This window comes from Squalius cephalus (genome assembly GCF_949319135.1).
Source record: "Squalius cephalus genome assembly, chromosome: 13".
In the NCBI taxonomy this organism is placed as follows: domain Eukaryota; kingdom Metazoa; phylum Chordata; class Actinopteri; order Cypriniformes; family Leuciscidae; genus Squalius; species Squalius cephalus.
Window position 1 is genome coordinate 16,990,792 of NC_137134.1, and position 25,259 is coordinate 17,016,050.

Genomic DNA, 25,259 nt, shown 5'->3' on the forward strand with positions numbered 1-25,259 from the left:
AACAACAAAACACAGGTAACAGTGCGTTTAATGTTGTATTTCATGTTTTATTCATATCTGTAAAGTATTTATAAGATTTAATTTGATCAAAATATCATAATCATGAAGGGACCAGTTCTACACCGAAACCGACTCTCACATTAACCTTACCCTCACTCACCACCTCACAACAACAAAACACAGGTAACAGTGCGTTTAATGTTGTATTTCATGTTTTATTCATATCTGTAAAAAAGAAATATGAAAAAAAGTGTTTATAAGATAAACCTTTAATTTGATCAAAATATCATAATCATGAAGGGACCAGTTCTACACCGAAACCGACTCTCACATCAACCTTACCCTCACTCACCACCTCACAACAACAAAACACAGGTAACAGTGCGTTTAATGTTGTATTTCATGTTTTTAATTCATATCTGTAAAAAAAAAAAAAGTGTTTATAAGATAAACCTTTAATTTGATCAAAATATCATAATCATGAAGGGACCAGTTCTACACCGAAACCGACTCTCACATTAACCTCAACCTCACTCACCACCTCACAACAACAAAACACAGGTAACAGTGCGTTTAATGTTGTATTTCATGTTTTTATTCATATATCTGTAAAAAAAAAAAAAAAAAGTGTTTATAAGATAAACCTTTAATTTGATCAAAATATCATAATCATGAAGGGACCAGTTCTACACCGAAACCGACTCTCACATCAACCTTACCCTCACTCACCACCTCACAACAACAAAACACAGGTAACAGTGCGTTTAATGTTGTATTTCATGTTTTTAATTCATATATCTGTAAAAAAGAAATATGAAAAAAAGTGTTTATAAGATAAACCTTTAATTTGATCAAAATATCATAATCATGAAGGGACCAGTTCTACACCGAAACCGACTCTCACATTAACCTTACCCTCACTCACCACCTCACAACAACAAAACACAGGTAACAGTGCGTTTAATGTTGTTTTTCATGTTTTTATTCATATCTGTAAAGTATTTATAAGATTTAATTTGATCAAAATATCATAATCATGAAAGGGACCAGTTCTACACCGAAACCGACTCTCACATCAACCTTACCCTCACTCACCACCTCACAACAACAAAACACAGGTAACAGTGCGTTTAATGTTGTATTTCATGTTTTTATTCATATATCTGTAAAAAAAAAAATATTAAAAAAAGTGTTTATAAGATAAACCTTTAATTTGATCAAAATATCATAATCATGAAGGGACCAGTTCTACACCGAAACCGACTCTCACATTAACCTTACCCTCACTCACCACCTCACAACAACAAAACACAGGTAACAGTGCGTTTAATGTTGTATTTCATGTTTTTATTCATATATCTGTAAAAAAAAAATATTAAAAAAAGTGTTTATAAGATAAACCTTTAATTTGATCAAAATATCATAATCATGAAGGGACCAGTTCTACACCGAAACCGACTCTCACATTAACCTTACCCTCACTCACCACCTCACAACAACAAAACACAGGTAACAGTGCGTTTAATGTTGTATTTCATGTTTTATTCATATCTGTAAAGTATTTATAAGATTTAATTTGATCAAAATATCATAATCATGAAAGGGACCAGTTCTACACCGAAACCGACTCTCACATTAACCTTACCCTCACTCACCACCTCACAACAACAAAACACAGGTAACAGTGCGTTTAATGTTGTATTTCATGTTTTTATTCATATATCTGTAAAAAAAAAATATTAAAAAAAGTGTTTATAAGATAAACCTTTAATTTGATCAAAATATCATAATCATGAAGGGACCAGTTCTACACCGAAACTGACTCTCACATTAACCTTACCCTCACTCACCACCTCACAACAACAAAACACAGGTAACAGTGCGTTTAATGTTGTATTTCATGTTTTATTCATATCTGTAAAGTATTTATAAGATTTAATTTGATCAAAATATCATAATCATGAAGGGACCAGTTCTACACCGAAACCGACTCTCACATTAACCTTACCCTCACTCACCACCTCACAACAACAAAACACAGGTAACAGTGCGTTTAATGTTGTATTTCATGTTTTATTCATATCTGTAAAAAAAAAAAGTGTTTATAAGATAAACCTTTAATTTGATCAAAATATCATAATCATGAAGGGACCAGTTCTACACCGAAACCGACTCTCACATCAACCTTACCCTCACTCACCACCTCACAACAACAAAACACAGGTAACAGTGCGTTTAATGTTGTATTTCATGTTTTTAATTCATATCTGTAAAAAAAAAAAGTGTTTATAAGATAAACCTTTAATTTGATCAAAATATCATAATCATGAAGGGACCAGTTCTACACCGAAACCGACTCTCACATCAACCTTACCCTCACTCACCACCTCACAACAACAAAACACAGGTAACAGTGCGTTTAATGTTGTATTTCATGTTTTTATTCATATATCTGTAAAAAAAAAATATTAAAAAAAGTGTTTATAAGATAAACCTTTAATTTGATCAAAATATCATAATCATGAAGGGACCAGTTCTACACCGAAACTGACTCTCACATTAACCTTACCCTCACTCACCACCTCACAACAACAAAACACAGGTAACAGTGCGTTTAATGTTGTTTTTCATGTTTTTATTCATATCTGTAAAGTATTTATAAGATTTAATTTGATCAAAATATCATAATCATGAAGGGACCAGTTCTACACCGAAACCGACTCTCACATTAACCTTACCCTCACTCACCACCTCACAACAACAAAACACAGGTAACAGTGCGTTTAATGTTGTATTTCATGTTTTATTCATATCTGTAAAAAAAAAAAGTGTTTATAAGATAAACCTTTAATTTGATCAAAATATCATAATCATGAAGGGACCAGTTCTACACCGAAACCGACTCTCACATCAACCTTACCCTCACTCACCACCTCACAACAACAAAACACAGGTAACAGTGCGTTTAATGTTGTATTTCATGTTTTATTCATATCTGTAAAGTATTTATAAGATTTAATTTGATCAAAATATCATAATCATGAAGGGACCAGTTCTACACCGAAACCGACTCTCACATTAACCTTACCCTCACTCACCACCTCACAACAACAAAACACAGGTAACAGTGCGTTTAATGTTGTATTTCATGTTTTATTCATATCTGTAAAAAAGAAATATGAAAAAAAGTGTTTATAAGATAAACCTTTAATTTGATCAAAATATCATAATCATGAAGGGACCAGTTCTACACCGAAACCGACTCTCACATCAACCTTACCCTCACTCACCACCTCACAACAACAAAACACAGGTAACAGTGCGTTTAATGTTGTATTTCATGTTTTATTCATATCTGTAAAGTATTTATAAGATTTAATTTGATCAAAATATCATAATCATGAAGGGACCAGTTCTACACCGAAACCGACTCTCACATCAACCTTACCCTCACTCACCACCTCACAACAACAAAACACAGGTAACAGTGCGTTTAATGTTGTATTTCATGTTTTATTCATATCTGTAAAAAAGAAATATGAAAAAAAGTGTTTATAAGATAAACCTTTAATTTGATCAAAATATCATAATCATGAAGGGACCAGTTCTACACCGAAACCGACTCTCACATTAACCTTACCCTCACTCACCACCTCACAACAACAAAACACAGGTAACAGTGCGTTTAATGTTGTATTTCATGTTTTATTCATATCTGTAAAAAAGAAATATGAAAAAAAGTGTTTATAAGATAAACCTTTAATTTGATCAAAATATCATAATCATGAAGGGACCAGTTCTACACCGAAACCGACTCTCACATTAACCTCAACCTCACTCACCACCTCGCAACAACAAAACACAGGTAACAGTGTGTTTAATGTTGTATTTCATGTTTTTAATTCATATCTGTAAAAAAAAAAAGTGTTTATAAGATAAACCTTTAATTTGATCAAAATATCATAATCATGAAGGGACCAGTTCTACACCGAAACCGACTCTCACATCAACCTTACCCTCACTCACCACCTCACAACAACAAAACACAGGTAACAGTGCGTTTAATGTTGTATTTCATGTTTTTAATTCATATATCTGTAAAAAAGAAATATGAAAAAAAGTGTTTATAAGATAAACCTTTAATTTGATCAAAATATCATAATCATGAAGGGACCAGTTCTACACCAAAACCGACTCTCACATTAACCTTACCCTCACTCACCACCTCACAACAACAAAACACAGGTAACAGTGCGTTTAATGTTGTTTTTCATGTTTTTATTCATATATCTGTAAAAAAAAAAAAAAAAAAAAAAAAAAAAAAAAGTGTTTATAAGATAAACCTTTAATTTGATCAAAATATCATAATCATGAAGGGACCAGTTCTACACCGAAACCGACTCTCACATCAACCTTACCCTCACTCACCACCTCACAACAACAAAACACAGGTAACAGTGCGTTTAATGTTGTATTTCATGTTTTTATTCATATCTGTAAAAAAATAAATAAAAGTGTTTATAAGATAAACCTTTAATTTGATCAAAATATCATAATCATGAAGGGACCAGTTCTACACCGAAACCGACTCTCACATCAACCTTACCCTCACTCACCACCTCACAACAACAAAACACAGGTAACAGTGCGTTTAATGTTGTATTTCATGTTTTATTCATATCTGTAAAGTATTTATAAGATTTAATTTGATCAAAATATCATAATCATGAAGGGACCAGTTCTACACCGAAACCGACTCTCACATTAACCTTACCCTCACTCACCACCTCACAACAACAAAACACAGGTAACAGTGCGTTTAATGTTGTATTTCATGTTTTATTCATATCTGTAAAGTATTTATAAGATTTAATTTGATCAAAATATCATAATCATGAAGGGACCAGTTCTACACCGAAACCGACTCTCACATTAACCTTACCCTCACTCACCACCTCACAACAACAAAACAAGTTTTTATTCATATCTGTAAAGTGTATATATAAGATTTCATTTGATCAAAATATCATAATCATCAACCCTTCGGTGCTACACTGAACATGACTCTCACATCAATCTCACTTTCACTCAACCTCACGAAACAACAAAACACAGGTAACATGCGTTTAACATCATATTTCAGGTTTTTATTCATATCTGTATTCTGTTATTAACTGAAAATTTGTCGGAAAAAAATCTGTGGACGCCTTGAATTTATTGGTTGAATGAGGCATTTTGGATTTAGTGAATGAACACATTCAAAGTGATAGAACAAACTAGACTTTTGCCAAGTTTTTAAAACATAATTTAGAGAACCTAAACATATGAATGCATCAGTAATGAATTGATTTTTTTTATTTTTTCAATCATTCTTTTTTTGCATTGTGATAATATTATTACATTTAAATTTTTAGGACATATTTTTACAATAGAAATCTGGTATACTATGTTGAGTCACCACATGATGTGCAACATTATTGCATCTCATACAGGACTGTGTAAAAGTATTTATATGATAAACATTTGATCTAATAACCATTATCATTTAGGGGATAATACTGAAAATAAAAACCAGGCAAACACATCAATCTCACCCTCACTCACCTCCTCGCAACAACAAAACACCAGTTCCACTGCAGGTAACACTGTATTTAACATTACATTTCATGTTTTTTTTTTTATTTTGTTTTTATTATTCACAAAGTGAATCAGTTTTTCTCCAGCTTATTTTGCTTAAATATATTGCCAAGTTCGTACATTTTACATTTTGATTTAAGGACCTTTAAAAATAAAAAAACCTATGTTGGGTCGCCGCATGATGTCCAACTTCCTTATATTCCATACTAGACTGTAAAAGTATTTAAATGCTAAACATTTGATCTAATAACCATTATCATTTAGGGAATACTACTGAAGATAAAAAACAGACAAACACATCAATCTCACCCTCACTCATCCCTACGCAACAACAAAACACCAATGCCACTGCAGGTAACACTATATTTAACATTACATTTTTTTCTTTTTTCACCAATTTATCAGTTTTTCTTCAGGTTATTATGCTTAAATATAATGCCATATTGTTGAGTTGAGTTTGTGCATTTTGTAGTAATAATTTTTTTTTTTTTAAAGTATATAAATGAATCTGGCACTAGATTGGGTCGCCACTAATGTCCAACGTCCATATATTCCATACTGGAGTATTTATAAGATAAACATTTTATTGAATCTGTTTTTCTTCAGTCTATATCATGTAAATCAGTTAGCATATTGTTGAGCTTATGCAGAGTATGTTGGGTCGCCATGTGATGTGCAACCTTCTTACATCTCATATATGACTCTGTAAAAGTATTTATAAGATAAACGTTTTTTTTGATCAAATAACTATTATAATTTAGCGAACATTACAGATTGTAAAAACCAGTCCTGTGCAACAACCTCACCCGCACTCAACACCACGCAACAACACACAACCGAACCCACTGCAGGTAACAGTGTATTTATCATGTTTTTATTCATTTACTAATTTGTCAGTTTTTCTTTAGCCTAAGTCATATAAATAAATTTGCCTATTTTTGCGCTTATAAGATAAACTTAATGTAACTATTATCATTTAGATGAATGTGTAAACCTGAATAAGACAAAGTACTCTCACCCCCATGCAACACCTCACATCCACATACAGTGTAATATCCATGTGTTTGAGAAGTACATAAAGTAATACACAAATCATATCACAAAAACAGTTAACAAGGTAACAATTCAGAATCAGTGCTGATTCACTATAATTTAGCTATGCTGTATATTAATGCATTTATTTGTGTGAAGCAATAGAGTGAGCTAAATGAGTTTGCAGCACTTCAATATCCTGGTCAGCGAGTTTTAACTCTTTTATTGTCACTTACCACCTCAACAAGATTCAGGGAACGTGACCTCCTCACCTCCAAACACCACCACACCTCTCACCTCCACTCAATCCAACTCAACCTCACTCCCACTCACCAGCGGTACCACCATGGGTAACACCACGCTATCTGTGCAAATCATTACTGCTTATTGTGATCAAATTCCATGATTAACCTGTAAATATGTGCTTTTCTCAGGTACCACAGCAGACCCAAATAAATGTGAGTGTTTGTTTATGGCACCTGTTGTATGAAGTCAGCTGTGATTGTGTTGTTCAGGACATATAGTTATCAATTTGTGAATGTTCCTACACACTTTCACACAGGTGAATACAACCTTACGATTAGAGGAGCTGGAGAAAAATGTCACGTGGTGAATATCTTTGGCTCCCCTAACCAAACGTACACAGTCACAGTACATGCAGTCATGGATAAGAACAGTAGGTGGGAGATCGGAAAAGCATCTAACGTTACTGCTGTTGAAATACCGTTTGAATGGTTAAAACCATGCACTAAGTACACTGTCAGTGTAAATGACTGCAAACCCAACGGAACCCAGACTTTTACTTCCAGTGGTAAGTGTTTTACACTGGCAGTTAAGACATACTCAAACAGCAAGCTCAGATGGGACATACTGTACACTGACCTCAAAAAAATATTTGGACACTTAAGTCACACTTAAACATTTCTGGTTTGATCATAGTTTTTTTTTTTTATTTTTAAATACTGGTTTGATAATTAGTAACATAAAGCCAATCATTTTTTAATGTGTCTTTGTATTTAAGTATCCAAATACTTTTTGGGGACTTTGTATTATTTCTTTTGACAGATTGAAACAATAACACAATGTATATATGAACTGTCCACTTGTATTGATTTTTTTATTGATTTTTTTTCACAGAAAAAGGAACAACTAATCCCGTGTATGTTGTGACAAGTGTGACCGATACGGAAGTGTGTTTTAAAGGAGAATTCAGAGATAAATGGAATCTGACTAAATGTGTTGAAATAACTGTGAACAACTCTTGCAAAGTCATATCAGAGGATATTGAATTGGACACATGTACCTACACAATGAGGGTCCTTATGCCCCCAGGTTGGTATTTAATAAACTGAACAGATGTATTATTTAAAAAAGTTGTCATTATGAAAAGCATGCTCCATATATTTAATAATCATTAAGCACAAACCCACTCACATTAATGTTGTTGAATTGGCTCTTTTTCAGTTCATTGGTGTGAATTTGAATTGGAAACAACACATTTGAATTGGAATTTTCATGACATTATTTGTAAAATTAATGTATTAAAAATAATTATATATTACAAATTTCTATAGGTGCCATTTAAAAAACTGATTTTTAATGTATGTATCATAATAGTAATAAAATTGTAAAAATTTAATGCAGTTATACTTGAATTTCATGCCATTTTAATTGTATTTGATTTTAAATTCTGCATCCTGTTTGTTACCTTAATTTGAAACAATTCTGTTTGTTACCTAAATTGTAGTTTTTCTTTACTGTTATGGAGTCGATTATAACATCCTGCCGTTTGTTGGAGTTGTGCATGTATGATGCAATGTGAGAAGTTTGACTTGCATTTTAATCATATGAATGTTTCTGTTTCAGTCAAACCTAACATAACCTTCCATGAAGCTATTCCATCTCAGTTTGAATGGACTAATAAAGCAGAACAATGTAATGCTACTCTTTTTCAAATCAGTTGCACCCGTGACAGTGAGTAATGCAAATGTTTTCATGGCAGTAGAAATGCATAATTAAATATATTTTATATTGTGTCTTCACATTTACCTTGATGATTAAGCAGGCTGACAAATGATGGATGACTTTTCTCTTATTTCTTTGTCAGATAAGATTCAAAAACATGTTTTAAACAAGTCAGTGTCTTTATTACCTAAGAAAGAGTATTCCTGCAGTGGAGAATACCATTATGAGAAACCCATCAAGAGCAATACTCTCACATTGAACATACCATGCGGTGAGTTGCTAATTTAACAGACAGGACTGGTTCAAAGTTCTTCCCTTCTTTCTCTCTGGCACACCGGGGAATATTTACCAATAATGTCATAACTAGCAAAAGAGGGTTTATTAGGCTACATTACTCTTTATATGTACGATAAATCGGCTCACTTAAAACTACACAAATGTCTATTATTAGATTATATAATAAAATATTAAACACACAAAAAAAATCTTCACCTATGGAAGCTTGTTTTCACCACAGAATTTTATCTCGCAATTCTGACTTTTCATCTCATTTCCCCTGGGGTAAATTTTTAGGAGATATAAAATTAATTATCATTTGTATGCTGATGATTTGCAATTGTACTTTCCTTAAGAGTTTGATGTACATCAAGTATTTGACTAGGTAAATCGGTGGTTTGCAAGTCACTTCCGACAACTAAATGAGGAGTTTAATATGTTTGGGAATAGAAAGCTTGAGAAAGTACTGGTTGAAAGTTATGGACTACTGTCTATTAATATGCAATGTGATGTGAAGAATATAAGAGTAGTTTTTGGCTCCGATTTTCATTTTGAGTTGTGATAGCATCTAATTTACATTTAAAAAAAAAAAAAAAAAAAAAAAAAGCTAAACTGCTTTTTTCCACACAGTTGGATTATTGTAATGGTTTATACTTAGGCATAAGTGAAGCCTTGGTTGCTTGTCTTCAGTATATGTCCAAAATGCCACAGCAAGACTTTTAACTGATACCAGGAAATGGGATCATATAACACCTGCGTTGATCTCTTTTCAATGGCTCCCTGTAAAATACAGAATGCAATACAAGGTGTTAATGTTTGTCTACAAAGCACTGCATGATCAGTCTTCAAAGTATATAAAAGACAGGTTAATCCCCTACCAATCTCAAAGACTCTTGCGGAGACTTGGTGTTTGATCAGGTCTGATAAATGTGAGTTATTTGCTGTATGATAGATGACTTGATTGCTCTGGTTTGTTGTTATTTTATGTTTGTAATCATTTTAGAGTTCTATGCTATTTATGTACATCACTTTGGGCCATTCCTATGGTTTTCAAAGCCTATAAATTGTAAAGCTTTTTGCATTGTTTGTGAGTTTTATTTTTCTCTCTTACAGATTGGCAAAAGGGAAATTTTAAAGATATATTCAGCGACACCTTAAAGATATCCTGGAATTCATTCCTGGGAGATAAATGCTTAGGGGTTAATTTGACGAATTATTCTGCCAGATGTGAAAACATGGATAGTGTTGAAAAGGATTCTTGTAAGGGCTCACACCTTCATGTTGTTTTACTTATATAGAATCATTGAAACATATAATCTGTACATTTTCTGTATAAATACTCCAAGGTATTTTTGATATTAGTACAGGTAGTAGATGTTTAATGTTTTATACAGGTATATTTTGTCTTTTCAGGGACAGACTGTATATCAAGCAACACACATGGCATAGATTGCACTATAAGTAATTTAAAACCATATAACATCTATAAATGCCAAATTACTGCAGAGTACATGGGGGAAAAATACAACATAGACCTCGATAACCAAAAGACAAAGTCTGCCCGTAAGTGATATCTGTTTGCACAAATAATATAGATTGTTGTGTTTGTTATGACTTTATCAGTAATGTGCTGAAAATGCACATTTTCTGTCCCATTCTACAATAGACATTCCTTCTTTCTGTAATTCTTCATTTTGTGGTTATTTCCTGAATATGAAGACAATTTGTCCTTATCAGCTTTGGACTGTGTTTAGAAAATCTATAATGCGTACTGTTAATAATTGAATATTTACTTTACAATCAATTAACAATTTATTACTGAATTGCATTTTTAAATGTTACAATTAAATCCTAATTGTATGTAAACTATAAGCCATTGTGTGTATAAAATGTGTTTTGTTTCACTCTTTTTAATAGAACCTGATTTCAAATCAGAAATTAAACCGAGTCTCATTTCTCACAATTCTATTGTCATACGATGTGAGAAAGTGAAAAACTGGAATGGAGAGAAGGGAAAATACATAGCCGAAATCAAATACAATGGAAAAACTGCCTACGGCCCTAAAAATAATGATGAATGCTCGTTTACATTTCCTGATCTTTCTTACCTTACAACATATGAGATTGAGGTATTTAAATCCCGCTTTCAGCATCTGTCATTCATGCCAAAGATATACGTATGGAATTGGAATTTGTAAGCTGGGTAGGATTGCAATGTTTTCATTTGTGTTTCACAGTATGCATTTATTGACTTTAGGTTACAGCCGAAAATAAACAAGGTGATTCGCGTTCACAAACTACTAAAGCTACTACTAAATGTAAGAACAACCTTTTTTTTTTTTTGTTACACTGACTAATATATTGTATACTGTAAAATGTAGGCCTAATTAGTTGATTTTACTTAGAAAACTTGAGGAAACTGTTGAATTAAGTAAATTAGCTTATTTTTGAGTTGATAATTTTTTTTTTTATTAAATTGCAAATACAGTTCAAATATATCTGAAATGTAATTAATTAAAACCTGCAGTACAGGTACTGCCTTTTAAATAAATCAAGGCTCTACTTTTCAGCACTATAGGAACCCCACAAAACTCAGACAATACAGAAACTGTTTAAACCATAATCTCAACGATGGTGACCTGCGTCATGCTGCAATGCATGCCGGGGAGCCACAATAGTGAAGAACTCATCCATAGTTCCCAGCATGCATTTCAGGATTTTAAAAGCAACATTTAAATGCATTTATTGACTTAACACACTTTTGATCAGTTATAAACCTTGGGATGAGAACTGTGAAGTAGGATACTTGATGATGATGATCAATTAATACCCAACAGTTTATCCCCAGTATTTCTCTTGGCATTTTCTGCCATAACGTCTTATAAAACTGAGTTATAGCAGCCAGATAAAAACTAGTGTTTAAGTTGATTTTTTTTTTGCTAATTCAATAAAATTTCAGCTATACACAATATGATCAGTATTTGCTATTTAATAAGTACAAATAAATGCACAGTCCATTGTTGTCCCAACACTATTTTTTATTATGTCTTTGTTTTAACAACTTACAACATGCGTGAGAAATTTAAGGCAATCAGTTTCCACATATTTTTTCAGTAATGTGTTTTTCAGTAATGTGAACTAGCTTGTTAAGAAAACACTTTTGTTTGAGTTTTTAAAGGTATTTAAATCTTTAAGTTGACTGAACTAACTTGTAAAGTTGAGTTACCAATACTCAAGTTTTCTAAATAAACTCTAGAAACCTCTGTCAACTCAAAAATGATGAGCTGATTTACTTGTTAAATTCAAGGCAACTGGTTTCCTCAAGTTTTATATTTATGTATTGCGCAAGTGTTCAAAATCATGGGGGTTGCCTAAAGTAAGTATTTGATCTCAAAAGTGTTTTTGTAAAATAACACGCCTTTATAAGGCCACTGATATGACTGGCTCTCATCTTATGTGAGTCTATGTACATGATTCTAAACATTCATTTCTATCTGTAAAACCTTTTTAATGAGGAAATAAATAGCAGATTTCACCTTTAAATGTACAAAACACTGTAAACCGTTCATTCTCAAAATATGTTCCTCCCTCAGACGACGACAAGGCTGTCATTGGATTCCTGACGTTCCTAATTGTTCTGACGTCGATTGCACTACTCTTTGTGCTGTTCAAAATTTACCTTCTCAAACGAAAGCAGTGAGTGTCACAGTTTCTCCCAGCTGCTCTCTGAGCTCTGATATCACAATGTTTTCTGCACACCACAAAATTAAGCAGTTTTAAATGTTCATCTGAGTTTCTGATGGGATTTCTCACCACAGGAAACCTGAAGATGAAGAGATTCTTCTTACACGTATGTTATTTAATCTCCTATCAAAGTCAATTCAGTGTATTTTGAAAGTGAATTGATTTGAGAATAACTTTTTGGTTTTCCGTCTCCTCTCATAGAACCCCTGCGTCCAGTTGAGCCCATCTACAGAGACAATTTAATCGAGGCGTACAAGACCAAGATCGCAGATGAGAGTCGTCTGTTTATGGATGAGTTTCAGGTGATTCTTTATATGATAAATCTATAGTATCTGCTACTTCTGTTTAAATATAATGAGAAATGCATTCAGATTCTGCTTCTCCTCAGAGCATTCCCCGAATTTTCTCCAATTACACCATCAAAGAGGCAAAGAAACAGGAAAACCACTCCAAGAACCGCTATGTTGACATTCTGCCATGTAAATATCACTCAAATATTCATAAAAACATCTATTACCCACAATTCCTTGAGTAGTTTTCAGTCTGAGTATTTGTTGTTTTATGCATGGGTTTGCAGATGACTATAATCGCGTTCCTCTCTTAACTGGAGGTGAACGTGACTACATCAATGCCAGCTTTATCGAGGTGATGTCATATAAACACACACATTTCAAGAATCACAATTTCTGAGTTTATAATTTATAAAATTCTTTCTTCTTCCCATACAGGGATATCGAGAGCCAAAGAAATACATTGCAGCCCAAGGTATAAATCCTCTTATTAAAAAAATAGTAAATAGTGATTCTAGATTGTGATTTGCTGAAGCCCATTCAAAGCGGCCAATGAACGCTCACTTTGACCCAACATTCAATATCACTTTTGCTTGGCAAACATAAAATGCAGCGAAATTGTTGAAGCCCATAATTTAGATTATTAAATGTAACAATTAACTGCCATATGAAGTTTAAATAATAGCTACATTTCATTTTTGTTGGACGTATTTTCCAGGACCCAAGGATGAGACTATTGATGATTTCTGGCGAATGGTTTGGGAGCAAAAGTCATCCATTATTGTCATGGTCACCCGTTGTGAGGAAGGAAACAAGGTAAGTGCTTGTGTTTGGTCTAGTGTTTTTTAATTACTATTACAGTATTTATTAATTTTTTTTTTTTTACTTTACATATTTTACTTTAGTTTTAGCTTTAATTTTAGTACTTAAAGTGAATATTTATTTATTGATTTATTTATTCATTCATTCAGTTACCAAGACAACATTTCTAATAATCTAATATTTATATTTTATTTCAGCTTTTGTTTCAGCCTCAGTTTATTTCTGATTGACATTGTTTTTTATCATCAATCTTCATCATAGAGACCCTGAAAGTGAATTATTTCCACTAACTGCTGCTTGTTTGTCCTCTTAGATCAAATGCGCTCAGTACTGGCCATCTCTGGACAGAGAGACTGAGATTTTCGAAGATTTTGTCGTGAAAATCCGATCTGAGGAACACTGCCCTGATTATATCATTCGCAATCTGGTCCTGGCCAATGTAAGTGTGTACGGGCTGGTCATTCTTACATGCTTTATTCAGACGGTTTTAACTTAACAAAGTGTGTGTGTGTGTGTACAGAAGCGCGAGAAAGCCCCAGAAAGAGAGGTCACTCATATCCAGTTCATCAGCTGGCCTGACCACGGAGTGCCCGGAGACCCCAGCCTGCTTCTGAAGCTCAGGAGAAGAGTCAACTCCTTCAAGAACTTCTTCAGCGGGCCTATCGTGGTCCACTGCAGGTAAGACGGGACCGTAGACATTACTGCCTATTAAAAAGGTATTTGTCTAAAGGGTCAGTTGGAGTTGACGAATGTTGGTGTATCATCTATAGTGCAGGTGTTGGCCGCACAGGAACATATATTGGCATTGACGCAATGATTGAAAGTCTCGAGGCGGAGGGAAGAGTGGACATCTATGGATATGTAGCGAAACTACGTCGCCAGCGTTGCCTCATGGTTCAAGTGGAGGTGAGTGAGACTACAGGGGGGAAAGTGATATTAAAAACAAAAAGCTCAATTTGGTCATATTAACTTTAAAACTAAATGATAAACCTAACTTGGGCTAAATATTTAGAGAACATGCAAAAATGACATTTTGATTTATACAGTATCTAAGTTTTATATTTTAAATTCATTAATTTGGGTTAGTTCAACTAAAAATAAAAAACAAAATCATAATTTACTCATCCTCATGTTGTTCCAAACCTGTAAGACTTTCGTTCATCTTTAAAACACAAATGAAGATTTTTTTTAATGAAATCTGAGACATTTCTGTCCCTTTATTGACAGTCTGCGCAACTACCACTTTGACGATTGGTTCTTGCTGAAGCTCAAACGTGCTGCATAACACGAGAATGAACCTCATTGGTTCTTGCAGAAGCTCAAACGTGCTGCGTAACACGAGAATGAACCTCATTGGTTCTTGCAGAAGCTCAAACGTGCTGCGTAATGCGAGAATGAACCTCAATGGTTCTTGCAGAAGTTTAAACATGCTGCGTAACACGAGAATTAACCTGATTGGTTCTTGCAGAAGCTCAAACGTGCTGCGTAACACGAGAATTAACCTGATTGGTTCTTGCAGAAGTTTAAACATGCTGCGTAACACGAGAATTAACCTGATTGTTTCTTGCTGAAGCTCAAACGTGCTGCATAACACGAGAATGAATCTCATTGGTTCTTGCAGAAGCTCAAACGCGCTGCGTAACACGAGAATGAACCTCATTGGTTCTTGCAGAAGCTCAAACGTGCTGCGTAACACGAGAATGAACCTCATTGGTTCTTGCAGAAGTTTAAACATTCTGCGTAACACGAGAATGAACCTCATTGGTTCTTGCTGAAGCTCAAACGTGCTGCGTAACACGAGAATGAACCTCATTGGTTCTTGCTGAAGCTCAAACGTGCTGCGTAACACGAGAATGAACCTCATTGGTTCTTGCTGAAGCTCAAACGTGCTGCGTAACACGAGAATGAACCTCATTGGTTCTTGCTGAAGCTCAAACGTGCTGCGTAACACGAGAATGAACCTCATTGGTTCTCACACATCAAGCGAAGATGCTTGAGCTTCCGTTTACTATAACTGTGAGTTGATGAATGTTAAAAAGCCTAAATTCTGATGAATGTTTCTGCTGAATTTTTAAAAGCCTAAATTCAATCTGTTAATCATGTAAAGTGATCGAGTCTCTTCAGAAAATTTGGACTAAACCACTCAATTCATATGAATTAGTTTTACAATCTCTTTATGAACTTTTTGAAGCATCAAAACGGTAGATGCGTAGGCTGTCAATGAGGGGACAGAAAGCTCTCAGATTTCATCAAAAAGATCTTCTATAACTATAACCCACATTTTTGGGTGAACTAACCCATAAGCATTTAAAATTTTCGCTTTACAAAAAATATTCATTACACCGTAAAAACATACATGTTTGCTTATTTAATTTTTTTTATCTATAAAGAAATCTAAGTCTGGCCAAATGTTTTATAATTTTATTTTTAAACATGATTTATTTCACACTTCAAAAAAATATGTATTAAACCATACATATTAGTTAAGTCTGGCAAAATTGGATTGTTTTGGTGACAAAATCTGACAAAAAAAATATTTTGTAGCACCTTTTGCTTTACATTTGGTTAATTCTTATTTAAGTGTGTGTGTTGTTGATTGTTTCAGGCCCAGTACATACTGATCCACACCGCTCTGATAGAGCACAACCAGTTTGGAGACACAGAGCTCTCATTGTCTGAATTCCACTCAGAGCTCAGCACCCTCAGAAAGAAAGATGGAAGTGAACCCACTTTGATTGAAATGGAGTTCCAGGTTTGTCCTCCTATGATTGTCTCCTGGTTATGGACACTGAAGTGTTCTGTATGTGTATTAGATTATTAGATTATTAATGCAGCACATGTTCTTGTTGTTTTCATAAAGGGACTCCCCAAATTTAAAAACTGGAGAACATTCAACACAGGAAGCAGCGAGGACAACAAGAAGAAAAACCGCTACTCGTCTGTTATCCCATGTGAGTGATCAACACCAACTTTATTGATGTGCAGATCCTAGTTTCATCTTCATGTTACAGCATTATACATCACATTTACAGTGCAGATACACCACATTATTTATTCATTATAAATGAACAACGATCTGAGTAACCAGCAAACATTTCTGTTGCAGATGACTTTAATCGAGTCCTGTTTAGACTGGACATTGATGGCAACCAGACCAGTGACCCTGAGGATGAAGAGTATTCATCAGATGAGGAGGAAGAATCTAATGAATACATCAACGCTTCATTCATTAGTGTACAAAACTTGATTCCCTTGACTTTATATTATCTAATATATCGTTATTTGTAATTATAGTATTTAGAATGGAAGATAAAATGTGCTTAACTGTAATGAAAATAATGTTAAAAATATCTTTCTTCTTTTCTTTTTTTTTTCATTCTTTTAAATTTGTGACTTAGTTATATACGATTATGTGAAAAGGAAATACCAGCCTAATAGTTGATATCGAAGTAAGTGATAATAATTTGTTAAACTCAACCAAATATGCTTGTTATTGCTTTCCAACAGGGCTACTGGTGTCATAAGAGTCTGATCGCTGCACAGGGGCCTTTACCAAACACAACAGAAGAGTTCCTGCTCATGCTGTATCAGCAACAGACTAAAACACTGGTCATGCTCACCGACTGCCAAGAGGACGGCAAGGTACGACCTCCCACAATACCAGACAGACAAACACACAGATGGATGGATGGATGGATGGATGGATGGATGGATGGATGGATGGATGGATGGATGGATGGATGGATGGATGGATGGATGGATGGATGGATGGATGGATGGATGGATGGATATCTGCCCAGTTTTTCAGGCCATATCTGTATTTTTTCCAGGATTTTTGCAGTCAGTACTGGGGAGATGAAAAGAAAGTGTTCGGAGATATGGAAATCGAGGTGAAAAAGACAGAAAGCTTCCCAACCTACGTCAGACGGCACCTGGAAATACAGTCCTCAAAGGTAACCAAAGTCCTCGTCCTCGGCATGAATATCTGTCGTCATTAACTGCAGACATGTTTTCTGATACGTATGAAGTAACTGATCCATCTTGGATCCTATAACAGAAGAACGAGATCTTGAAGGTGGATCAGTACCAGTTCCTAAAATGGAGAAGTGAACTTCCAGAGAACGCTCAGGATTTAATAGAGATGATGAAGAACATCAGAGAGAACGGCAATTATGACAACAGCAAAAAGAACCGGAATATCCCTATAGTGGTGCACTGCAAGTAAGTCCCAATACCAGAGACTTTTCTTTCCCAGATGGATGGATGAATGCATTTTAAAATTTCCTTTGTTTTTTTTTTTCCAGCAATGGATCGTCGCGCACTGGAGTCTTCTGTGCCTTATGGAATCTCATGGACAACGCATTGACAGAAAAGTTGGTGGACGTCTTCCAAGAGATCAAAAACTTGCGCAAGGAGAGGCAGGGAATGGTGGAAACATTCGTAAGTTCTTGCTTCGTAAATAAAAACAATAGAAGAATGACTTGCACCAAGTCCAATTTTGTTCAATTTTAATATTGATCTCACAATTACCTTTTTATTTTTCCTCTGCAACCGGAATGGACTTCCTTAAAATACAGATCTGTTTCAGAAATTTCTATAAAAGTTTAGTTTTCACACTGAAAATTGTTATAATAGTGTCTTTCATTACCATGTGTAATCTTGTTCTATGCATCACGTTCATATTTTAGCCTGGGCTAATTCAAACTGTAACCGTTGCTAAATGTTAAAAGAGTGCTTTAAAGAGGTTTCAACCCAAAATGAAGTGTATTTTACAAACGTATATCTCACAAAAGTTCTTTAATAATCAATGAACAGACTGTATCTTTTGCTGCTCGTTCAAAATGCTCAAGTATTTGTCACCTCTTTACCACAGGAGCAGTATCAGTTCCTCTACACGGCTATAGAGGGCGCTTTCCCGGTGCAGAACGGCACCGTAAAGACACCAACTGCAAAGGACACCGCGCAGATCGTCAACGAAACGACGGCGCTCCTCACCGAGCCCAACAGCAAAGATGGTGCTGAGCAGAAGGCGGCGGAGGGGGAGAGCAAAGCCCCGGACAGCAAAGCTGAGGAGAGCAAAGCCCCGGAGAGCAGTGAACAGCAAGCCTCGGAGAGCAGCACTGCAGCGGCTTCACCAGCAGAGGGAGACAGCGAGAAACCCACAACAACCGAGGGCACCACCAACGGCCCTGCGGCCACCGCAGAGGTTTAGAGGCTCAAACGTTTGCTCTGCATTTGACACCAAGTGTCTCTGAAAGATAATTTTTTATCTAGTGTTGTTATGCTTTTGATTTCTTGTTTTACATTAGAGTTTGACTGTACATTTGAGAATTCAGGTCGGATCAGACGGATCCATTACAACTTACGTTTCTGCCTCAAGTTTCGTTGTTTTTATTTTATATTATCAACTTTCTGTATAATGATGCTGTTTGTGTGAAATCTGTGCATATCGATAATGTTTATTCACATGTGTAAAGGTTTTGCTTTATGGATTGATTTTTAGGCTATCAAATTGAGTTTTTGAATGTATTGTAAAATAAGACCTTACAACCGATATTTTTTTATGTTAGTGTTCTAGTATGGAAATTATATCAAAGCACAATCTTATTGCATCTAAATTATGTTCGAGAGCGTTGAAAAAAAAGGCAAAGAATTATGACTTTGCACTACATGGCTGTCATCAAACTATCTTTCATTTCACTGTTTTTTTCCCAATCGCTCAATACTCGTTTCATTTTAAGCAGATGTAACTTAACAAAAACAATAAAGGATAGCTTGAACAATACGACTGTTGTGTTTTAATTCATTATAAGCCAGGTGGGGGGATAACTCTAGCAACACCACCTAGAAAAATCATAGGCTAATGTAAAAACATGCCTTAAAGGAGAAGTTCACTTTTAAAATGAAAATTCTGTCATCATATACTCGCCCTCATGTTGTTTCAAACCTGTATGAATTTCTTTCTTCTGCTGAACAGAAAGGAAGATATTTAGAAGATTATCAGTAACCAGACAGTTTTTGGGTCCCATTGACTTCCATAGTATATTTTTTTCCTACTATGGAAGTCAATGGGACCCAAAAACTGTCTGGTTACTGATAATCTTCTAAATATCTTCTTTTTTATTCAGCAGAAGAAAGAAATTCATACAGGTTTGAAACAATATGAGGGTGAGTATATGATGACAGAATTTTCATTTTAAAAGTGAACTTCTCCTTTAAAACAAGCCTTTGTTATACAAACATGAGCCACAAGATGGCGCTTGCCAACAAAGAAGCGACTACAACAGACTTTCCATCACGCTTTTTCTAGTATGAATAATGGCTATACATTTTAAATACAAATTTCTTTGTGATGATAGACTAGTAAATATGTGAGTTATTGTCACATGATATTTTAATATGATTTGTGAATGCATTTACATGTATGCATTTAATAATATTTTAATAGCCTATAAATGTGAATGAGAGTATAAAGAAAATAGTTTTACTTGTTCAAAAAAAACTCAAAATATAGTGTAAGGGGGGAGAAAACATGTATGGTTTTGTTGACTGAGGTCTCTGAAAAACTATTTGTCTCACTTAATTTCATTTTCCCCTTTAACTCGGTAAAAGAAAAATGGGGCATCAATGGCCCTGCAGTGATTCCGGAGATAGAAACGATTGTCTTCTCATAACACACTGGAATAATAATAATAAAAAAACATATAGCCTATATACATTCTTAAAATCATTTTATATTTTTCTTTTACACTTTAAAAATGACAATTAAAAATGATATAGCGTATCAAAATATAATTTTTCACTCCTTTATATGATCTAATTATGGGGTTTAATTTTGACCTTTAACTGTAAATAAGTGCTAACGCTTGTGAAGATTATAAAGGGCAGCACGAGGTGAAGGCGAGCGGGTTTCGCTGTCTGTACGGGTCACAGAGGGAAATTCCCTTTAAATAAATCATCAGTGAATCTGCGGAGCAACATTTGCATTCAGCTGTCACGTGTAACTCCACCCAGCCGTGCAATTATCATACCATCTTCCGTGCAACGTTTGTGACGGATGTTTCCCTCTTTGAACATATAGGCCTACTGTAGGTTTGTTTATTTCTGTAAAAGTATCAGAATCAGCCTCTAGTGTATCTCCAGTATAGGTTGTATATGTGAAGCTGGCCTTATTCTCTCTGTAATTAGTGTGTTTCTCTGTTTCGCCTCTAATTGAGCACTTCAAGCTCACACTAAATATAGCAGATACGTTCAGAGATGCTCAAATGTTCTCTGCTGTTCCTCGTTATGCATGTTAACATGCTATTGGCCACGCTGGATGTTTGTAACGGGCAGAAAATGAGCGCAGGGCTTTATATTTAATGCTTTATTCACAGCCACTTTACAAGTTCTTTCCCTTTAGGACTTTAAGGCACAAACAGTGCATTTATAATGAAATATGTTTGTTTTAAATGCACGCAAAATTATGACCTAAAAATCTGAGAATATTAGCCTAATATTTATGTTTACATGGAGTGGGATGTTTTATAGGCTATATGTTAGTTTTCTTTAAGTTTGGAGCTCATCACATTCATTTTAGAAAAAAAAAACTAAAAAACAAAACTAAAAAAATAACGTTTTTTTATAATAAAATGTAACAATTTTGGTTTAAATGTAGGGCTACAATCAATATGTGTTATACAGGCGGGTACAATATAGTCTTATCTGAAATGATTACAATATTTAGGCTTATTTATTTTCAAGTAGGCCTAAACCATTTATTGTTCTTTGTTTGTTTGTTCTTTTTGTTAGTCTTCTTGGAAGAAACACAAACAGATCACCTTTAGATTGTAATTAAAAACATAAAGTGTAATGGTAAACTACCTTTTTTTGTTGTTGTTGTTACGGTATACCTTATGTGCCAGAGAAACGAGGGCGCAGCCATCTTTAACTTCCGTTTTTGCGGTCGCTCTGTATATTTCTAAGGCATTGCTGTCCAGGAGTAATTAACTTTTGAAGTGGATTTACTAAATGTAAAGTTAACGAAAGTTATCATGAGGATTGTAATGTTTAAAGCAGATGTCTTAACAAATGTCTGTAGACCGGGAAGATTTTAAAACGAGCTGTTCATTCATAAATATGCAAGATCGCTGTGAAAATAAAGAGCGGAAGTCAAAAGACAACGATCGCAGCGCTGAAAGGGGGCGGGGCTACATAAGGTCTATTGCCTTGTCAACATACCGAATTTCAAAGATGTTTGCATTTAAACATGTTTTGCAAACATTCCCCCATCTGTTATTGGTCGAAAAATCTGGTAGTCCTGCCTAAAACTCACACTATTGGCAGAGAGCTGCGATCGTGGCTATTTGTTTGTTTGTTTCTTAGAGCATGTATTTCTCAATATCTGTCAAATAGTCAGACATTTTATGTAGGCTACACTCTAAAAACTGCTGGGTTGTGTTAACATTGTGTTAAATTTGGGTCAAATATGGTCTCACCCAACGTTGGGTTAAAAAATGCAATTTAAAAATGGACAAATTGCATTTTGGACAAAATCAAAAATAGACAAAAATGCAATTTAAAAATGGACAAATTGCATTGGTTACATTAAAAATGTAAACCAATGGCTGGGTTTGTCCATTTTTAAATTGAATTTTTAACCCAACGTTGGGTGAGACCATATTTGACCCAAAATTGGGTCAACACAACCCAGCAGTTTTTAGAGTGTATGTTCACACATTTTATGTGGGTCCATTCACACCAAGGACGATAACTATAACGATAAAGGTATCTAAAAATTGTTCTAAATACAAAAGAGTCCACACCACAACAATAAAGATAACACACAGAGAAACAATATCACTCGAATCATTTTCAGAACATTTTTTTTTCAACTGATGATGAATGGTTAAACATTGATAGCAAAGACTATAGAATAACACTCTTTGTTGATAGCTAATCAGAATCTTTTCTGCTTTTATAGCTCAAGCATTTAAAGTGACAGACGACGACTGGGGCGGCACTTATGTAATAAAGGTGTGATTATCATAATTGGTGTTAGCAAGTCTTTATTCTAAAAATAATAATAATTTAAACCAACCTAAAGGCCCGTTCACACTAAGAAAGATAACTATAGCATAAATATAACTACATATAGCGTCCACACCAGCGCTGCAGGTTTGTCGTCTGCTGCTTTAAATGCTCGAGCAGGATGGATCCTGATTGGCTGTCAATATTTTCATCCTCCATCAGCTGGAAAAAAAATAGTTCTGAAAGTGATTTCAACGATATCGTTCCTCTGTGTCATTATTCAAAGTTGTGGCGTTGTGGATTCTGCCATTCTTTTATATTTAGAATGATTTTTAGAACTGTATATTTATCGCTATCGTCCTCGGTGTGAATGGGCCTGAAGACACGCCTGCATTATACTCTTTGGACATATCAAAGATTCATTCATTGATGGATCAATGACTATAAATGTCTTGACACACATGTGGCTCCTACAGAGATGTCCCGAGACAGATTCAGATGGCCAGGCCTCAGGTGACGCTCTGCTCCACAGCTGGAGACCCATAACATCAGTAACAGCATCTGACTGTGGAGATGATGAGCAGGTCTGGCTTTGAGGGTGTGCACTTATACCCCATTTTACATTCAGATGGATGAAGTGACCCGAGAAGACACAGTGACTCTGCTTCCATTGAGAGACGGCATGATGGAGCTTGCAGCGAGTGTGTTTCAAGGTTTTTGAGCGAGGTGTACACGTGACCGTCTGAGACGGCCCAGCCCCAGACTGAGTATTCTAATGCAAACAAGGTCTCTCAGCACACAAAGAGGCTACATATCTCATACAAAAGATGTGTTGAGCCCGGACACAACCCACACAGTGTCCAATGTCCTCATACAGTCATGTTTTGTCTCTCTCTCTCGTTCTGTGTGAGTCTTGAGTGGTACAGGCCTGGAACAATGAGGAATTCACACACAAACACACACTTAAACACACTTGGTGTTTTAGTCTCTTCGGATCACGTCTGGTTTGATGTGTGAATCCAAGATGAAGTGTTCAACGTTTTAGTCGTGTCCATTTTTAGCAATTTTACATCATGTTAATTATTGCATCCCACAACACAATTTATTGAAAGCCAAAATCAAACTGTTATAATATTATTAGTGAGGCGTATATGCAACATTTTACATTCATTTAACATTACTATGTTGTTGTTTTTTTGGACAAGGTCACATGGTTTTTGGACATTCAGTGCTATGTATAAAAGTACCATTATTTAAAAAAAAAAAGTTGTACATTTGTATCATGGTAAAACCATGGTATGCAGGGAAGAGTCCTGTACAAATACAATGGTACTTGAATATGGCAAACATTCAGTTAAAAGTTCAAAAGTATTATGTTTTATAGCACATAACACATATAAAAATGGTACCGTATCAGATGGTGATACCATGGTAATTTGATGTAAACAATAGTACTGACATGTATGCAAAAGCATAATTTTATGGACATGCTTTATGGTATTCTGTGAAGTACTGTTGGACACCATTTACTATGAATGACAGCAACTCTATTTGAATTGTTGGACACGGTAACATGCAAATACAATTTTTGGGGGGGCATGTTTGTTTTGTTGTACTGTGGAGTGTCATGTGCTATAAACACCAAATACCATAAATGACATCCATTTTGTTTTGTTTGGGTGGATACGGTAACATGCAAATACCATTTCTTTGGACAATGTTTTGTTTTGTGGTACTGTGGAGTACCATGTACACATCAATTGCCATAAATGACTGCCATTTTGTTTTGTTGGACACTGTAACATGCAAATTATATTTATTTTTTTGGGGACGTTTGTTTTGTGGTACTGTGGTGTGCCACGTAAACACCATTTACCATAAATGAAAGCCATTTTGTTTTGTTGGATATAGTAACACAAATGCCATTTTTGGACAGTTTGTTTGGTGGTAATATGGAGCACCATGTACACAACAATTATCATAAATGACAGCCATTTTGTTTTTTGGACACTGTAACATGCAAATACCATTGTATTTTGGACATGCCATGTAAACATCACATACCATAAATGACAGCCGTTTTGTTTTGTTGGATACAGTAACAAGAGTATACCATTATTTTTTTAACATGTTTGTTTTGTGGTACTGTAGAGTACCATAAGAACATCACTTACCATAAATGACAATCGTTTTGTTTTGTTTTGTTTTGTTTTGTTTTGTTTTGTTGGAGACGGTCACATGCAAATACCATTATTATTTGGAAGTTTTGTTTTGTGGTACTGTGGAGTTCCATGTAAACATCAATTACCAAAAATGACAGCCATTTTGTTTTCTTTGATACGGTAACATGCAAATACCATTATTTTTTGGACACGTTTTATTTTTTGGTACTGTGGAGTGCCATGTAAACATCAATTTCCATAAAATTGTTTTGTTTTGTTTTATTTTATTTTATTTTGTTTTGTTTGATATGGTAACATACAA

The 25,259-nt window shown here is 34.7% G+C and overlaps 1 protein-coding gene across 4 annotated transcripts in view; it reads left to right on the forward strand.

The window, feature by feature from the left end:
• ptprc (protein tyrosine phosphatase receptor type C) overlaps positions 1–19,551 on the forward strand; it is a 38,463-nt gene extending 18,912 nt beyond the window's left edge. For 2 of the 4 annotated variants that reach the window (XM_079891263.1, XM_079891262.1), the window contains 26 exons: positions 7,232–7,480; positions 7,807–8,001; positions 8,536–8,643; positions 8,777–8,905; positions 10,024–10,170; positions 10,324–10,473; positions 10,828–11,039; positions 11,168–11,228; positions 12,504–12,606; positions 12,729–12,760; positions 12,856–12,956; positions 13,043–13,133; positions 13,232–13,299; positions 13,383–13,419; positions 13,663–13,760; positions 14,080–14,205; positions 14,287–14,444; positions 14,537–14,672; positions 16,372–16,518; positions 16,627–16,717; positions 16,873–17,000; positions 17,274–17,408; positions 17,597–17,719; positions 17,824–17,987; positions 18,071–18,206; positions 18,640–19,551. In XM_079891263.1, the coding sequence (XP_079747389.1) occupies positions 7,232–7,480; positions 7,807–8,001; positions 8,536–8,643; positions 8,777–8,905; positions 10,024–10,170; positions 10,324–10,473; positions 10,828–11,039; positions 11,168–11,228; positions 12,504–12,606; positions 12,729–12,760; positions 12,856–12,956; positions 13,043–13,133; positions 13,232–13,299; positions 13,383–13,419; positions 13,663–13,760; positions 14,080–14,205; positions 14,287–14,444; positions 14,537–14,672; positions 16,372–16,518; positions 16,627–16,717; positions 16,873–17,000; positions 17,274–17,408; positions 17,597–17,719; positions 17,824–17,987; positions 18,071–18,206; positions 18,640–18,978 (3,464 nt within the window). In that variant the 3' untranslated portion in view covers positions 18,979–19,551. Of the gene's footprint in view, positions 1–5,549; positions 5,640–5,901; positions 5,992–6,398; positions 6,489–6,917; positions 7,020–7,103; positions 7,128–7,231; positions 7,481–7,806; positions 8,002–8,535; positions 8,644–8,776; positions 8,906–10,023; positions 10,171–10,323; positions 10,474–10,827; positions 11,040–11,167; positions 11,229–12,503; positions 12,607–12,728; positions 12,761–12,855; positions 12,957–13,042; positions 13,134–13,231; positions 13,300–13,382; positions 13,420–13,662; positions 13,761–14,079; positions 14,206–14,286; positions 14,445–14,536; positions 14,673–16,371; positions 16,519–16,626; positions 16,718–16,872; positions 17,001–17,273; positions 17,409–17,596; positions 17,720–17,823; positions 17,988–18,070; positions 18,207–18,639 lie in introns of all 4 variants that reach the window. The other 2 variants (XM_079891260.1, XM_079891261.1) reach the window with 2 other exon arrangements.
• Positions 19,552–25,259: the final 5,708 nt, after the last annotated feature.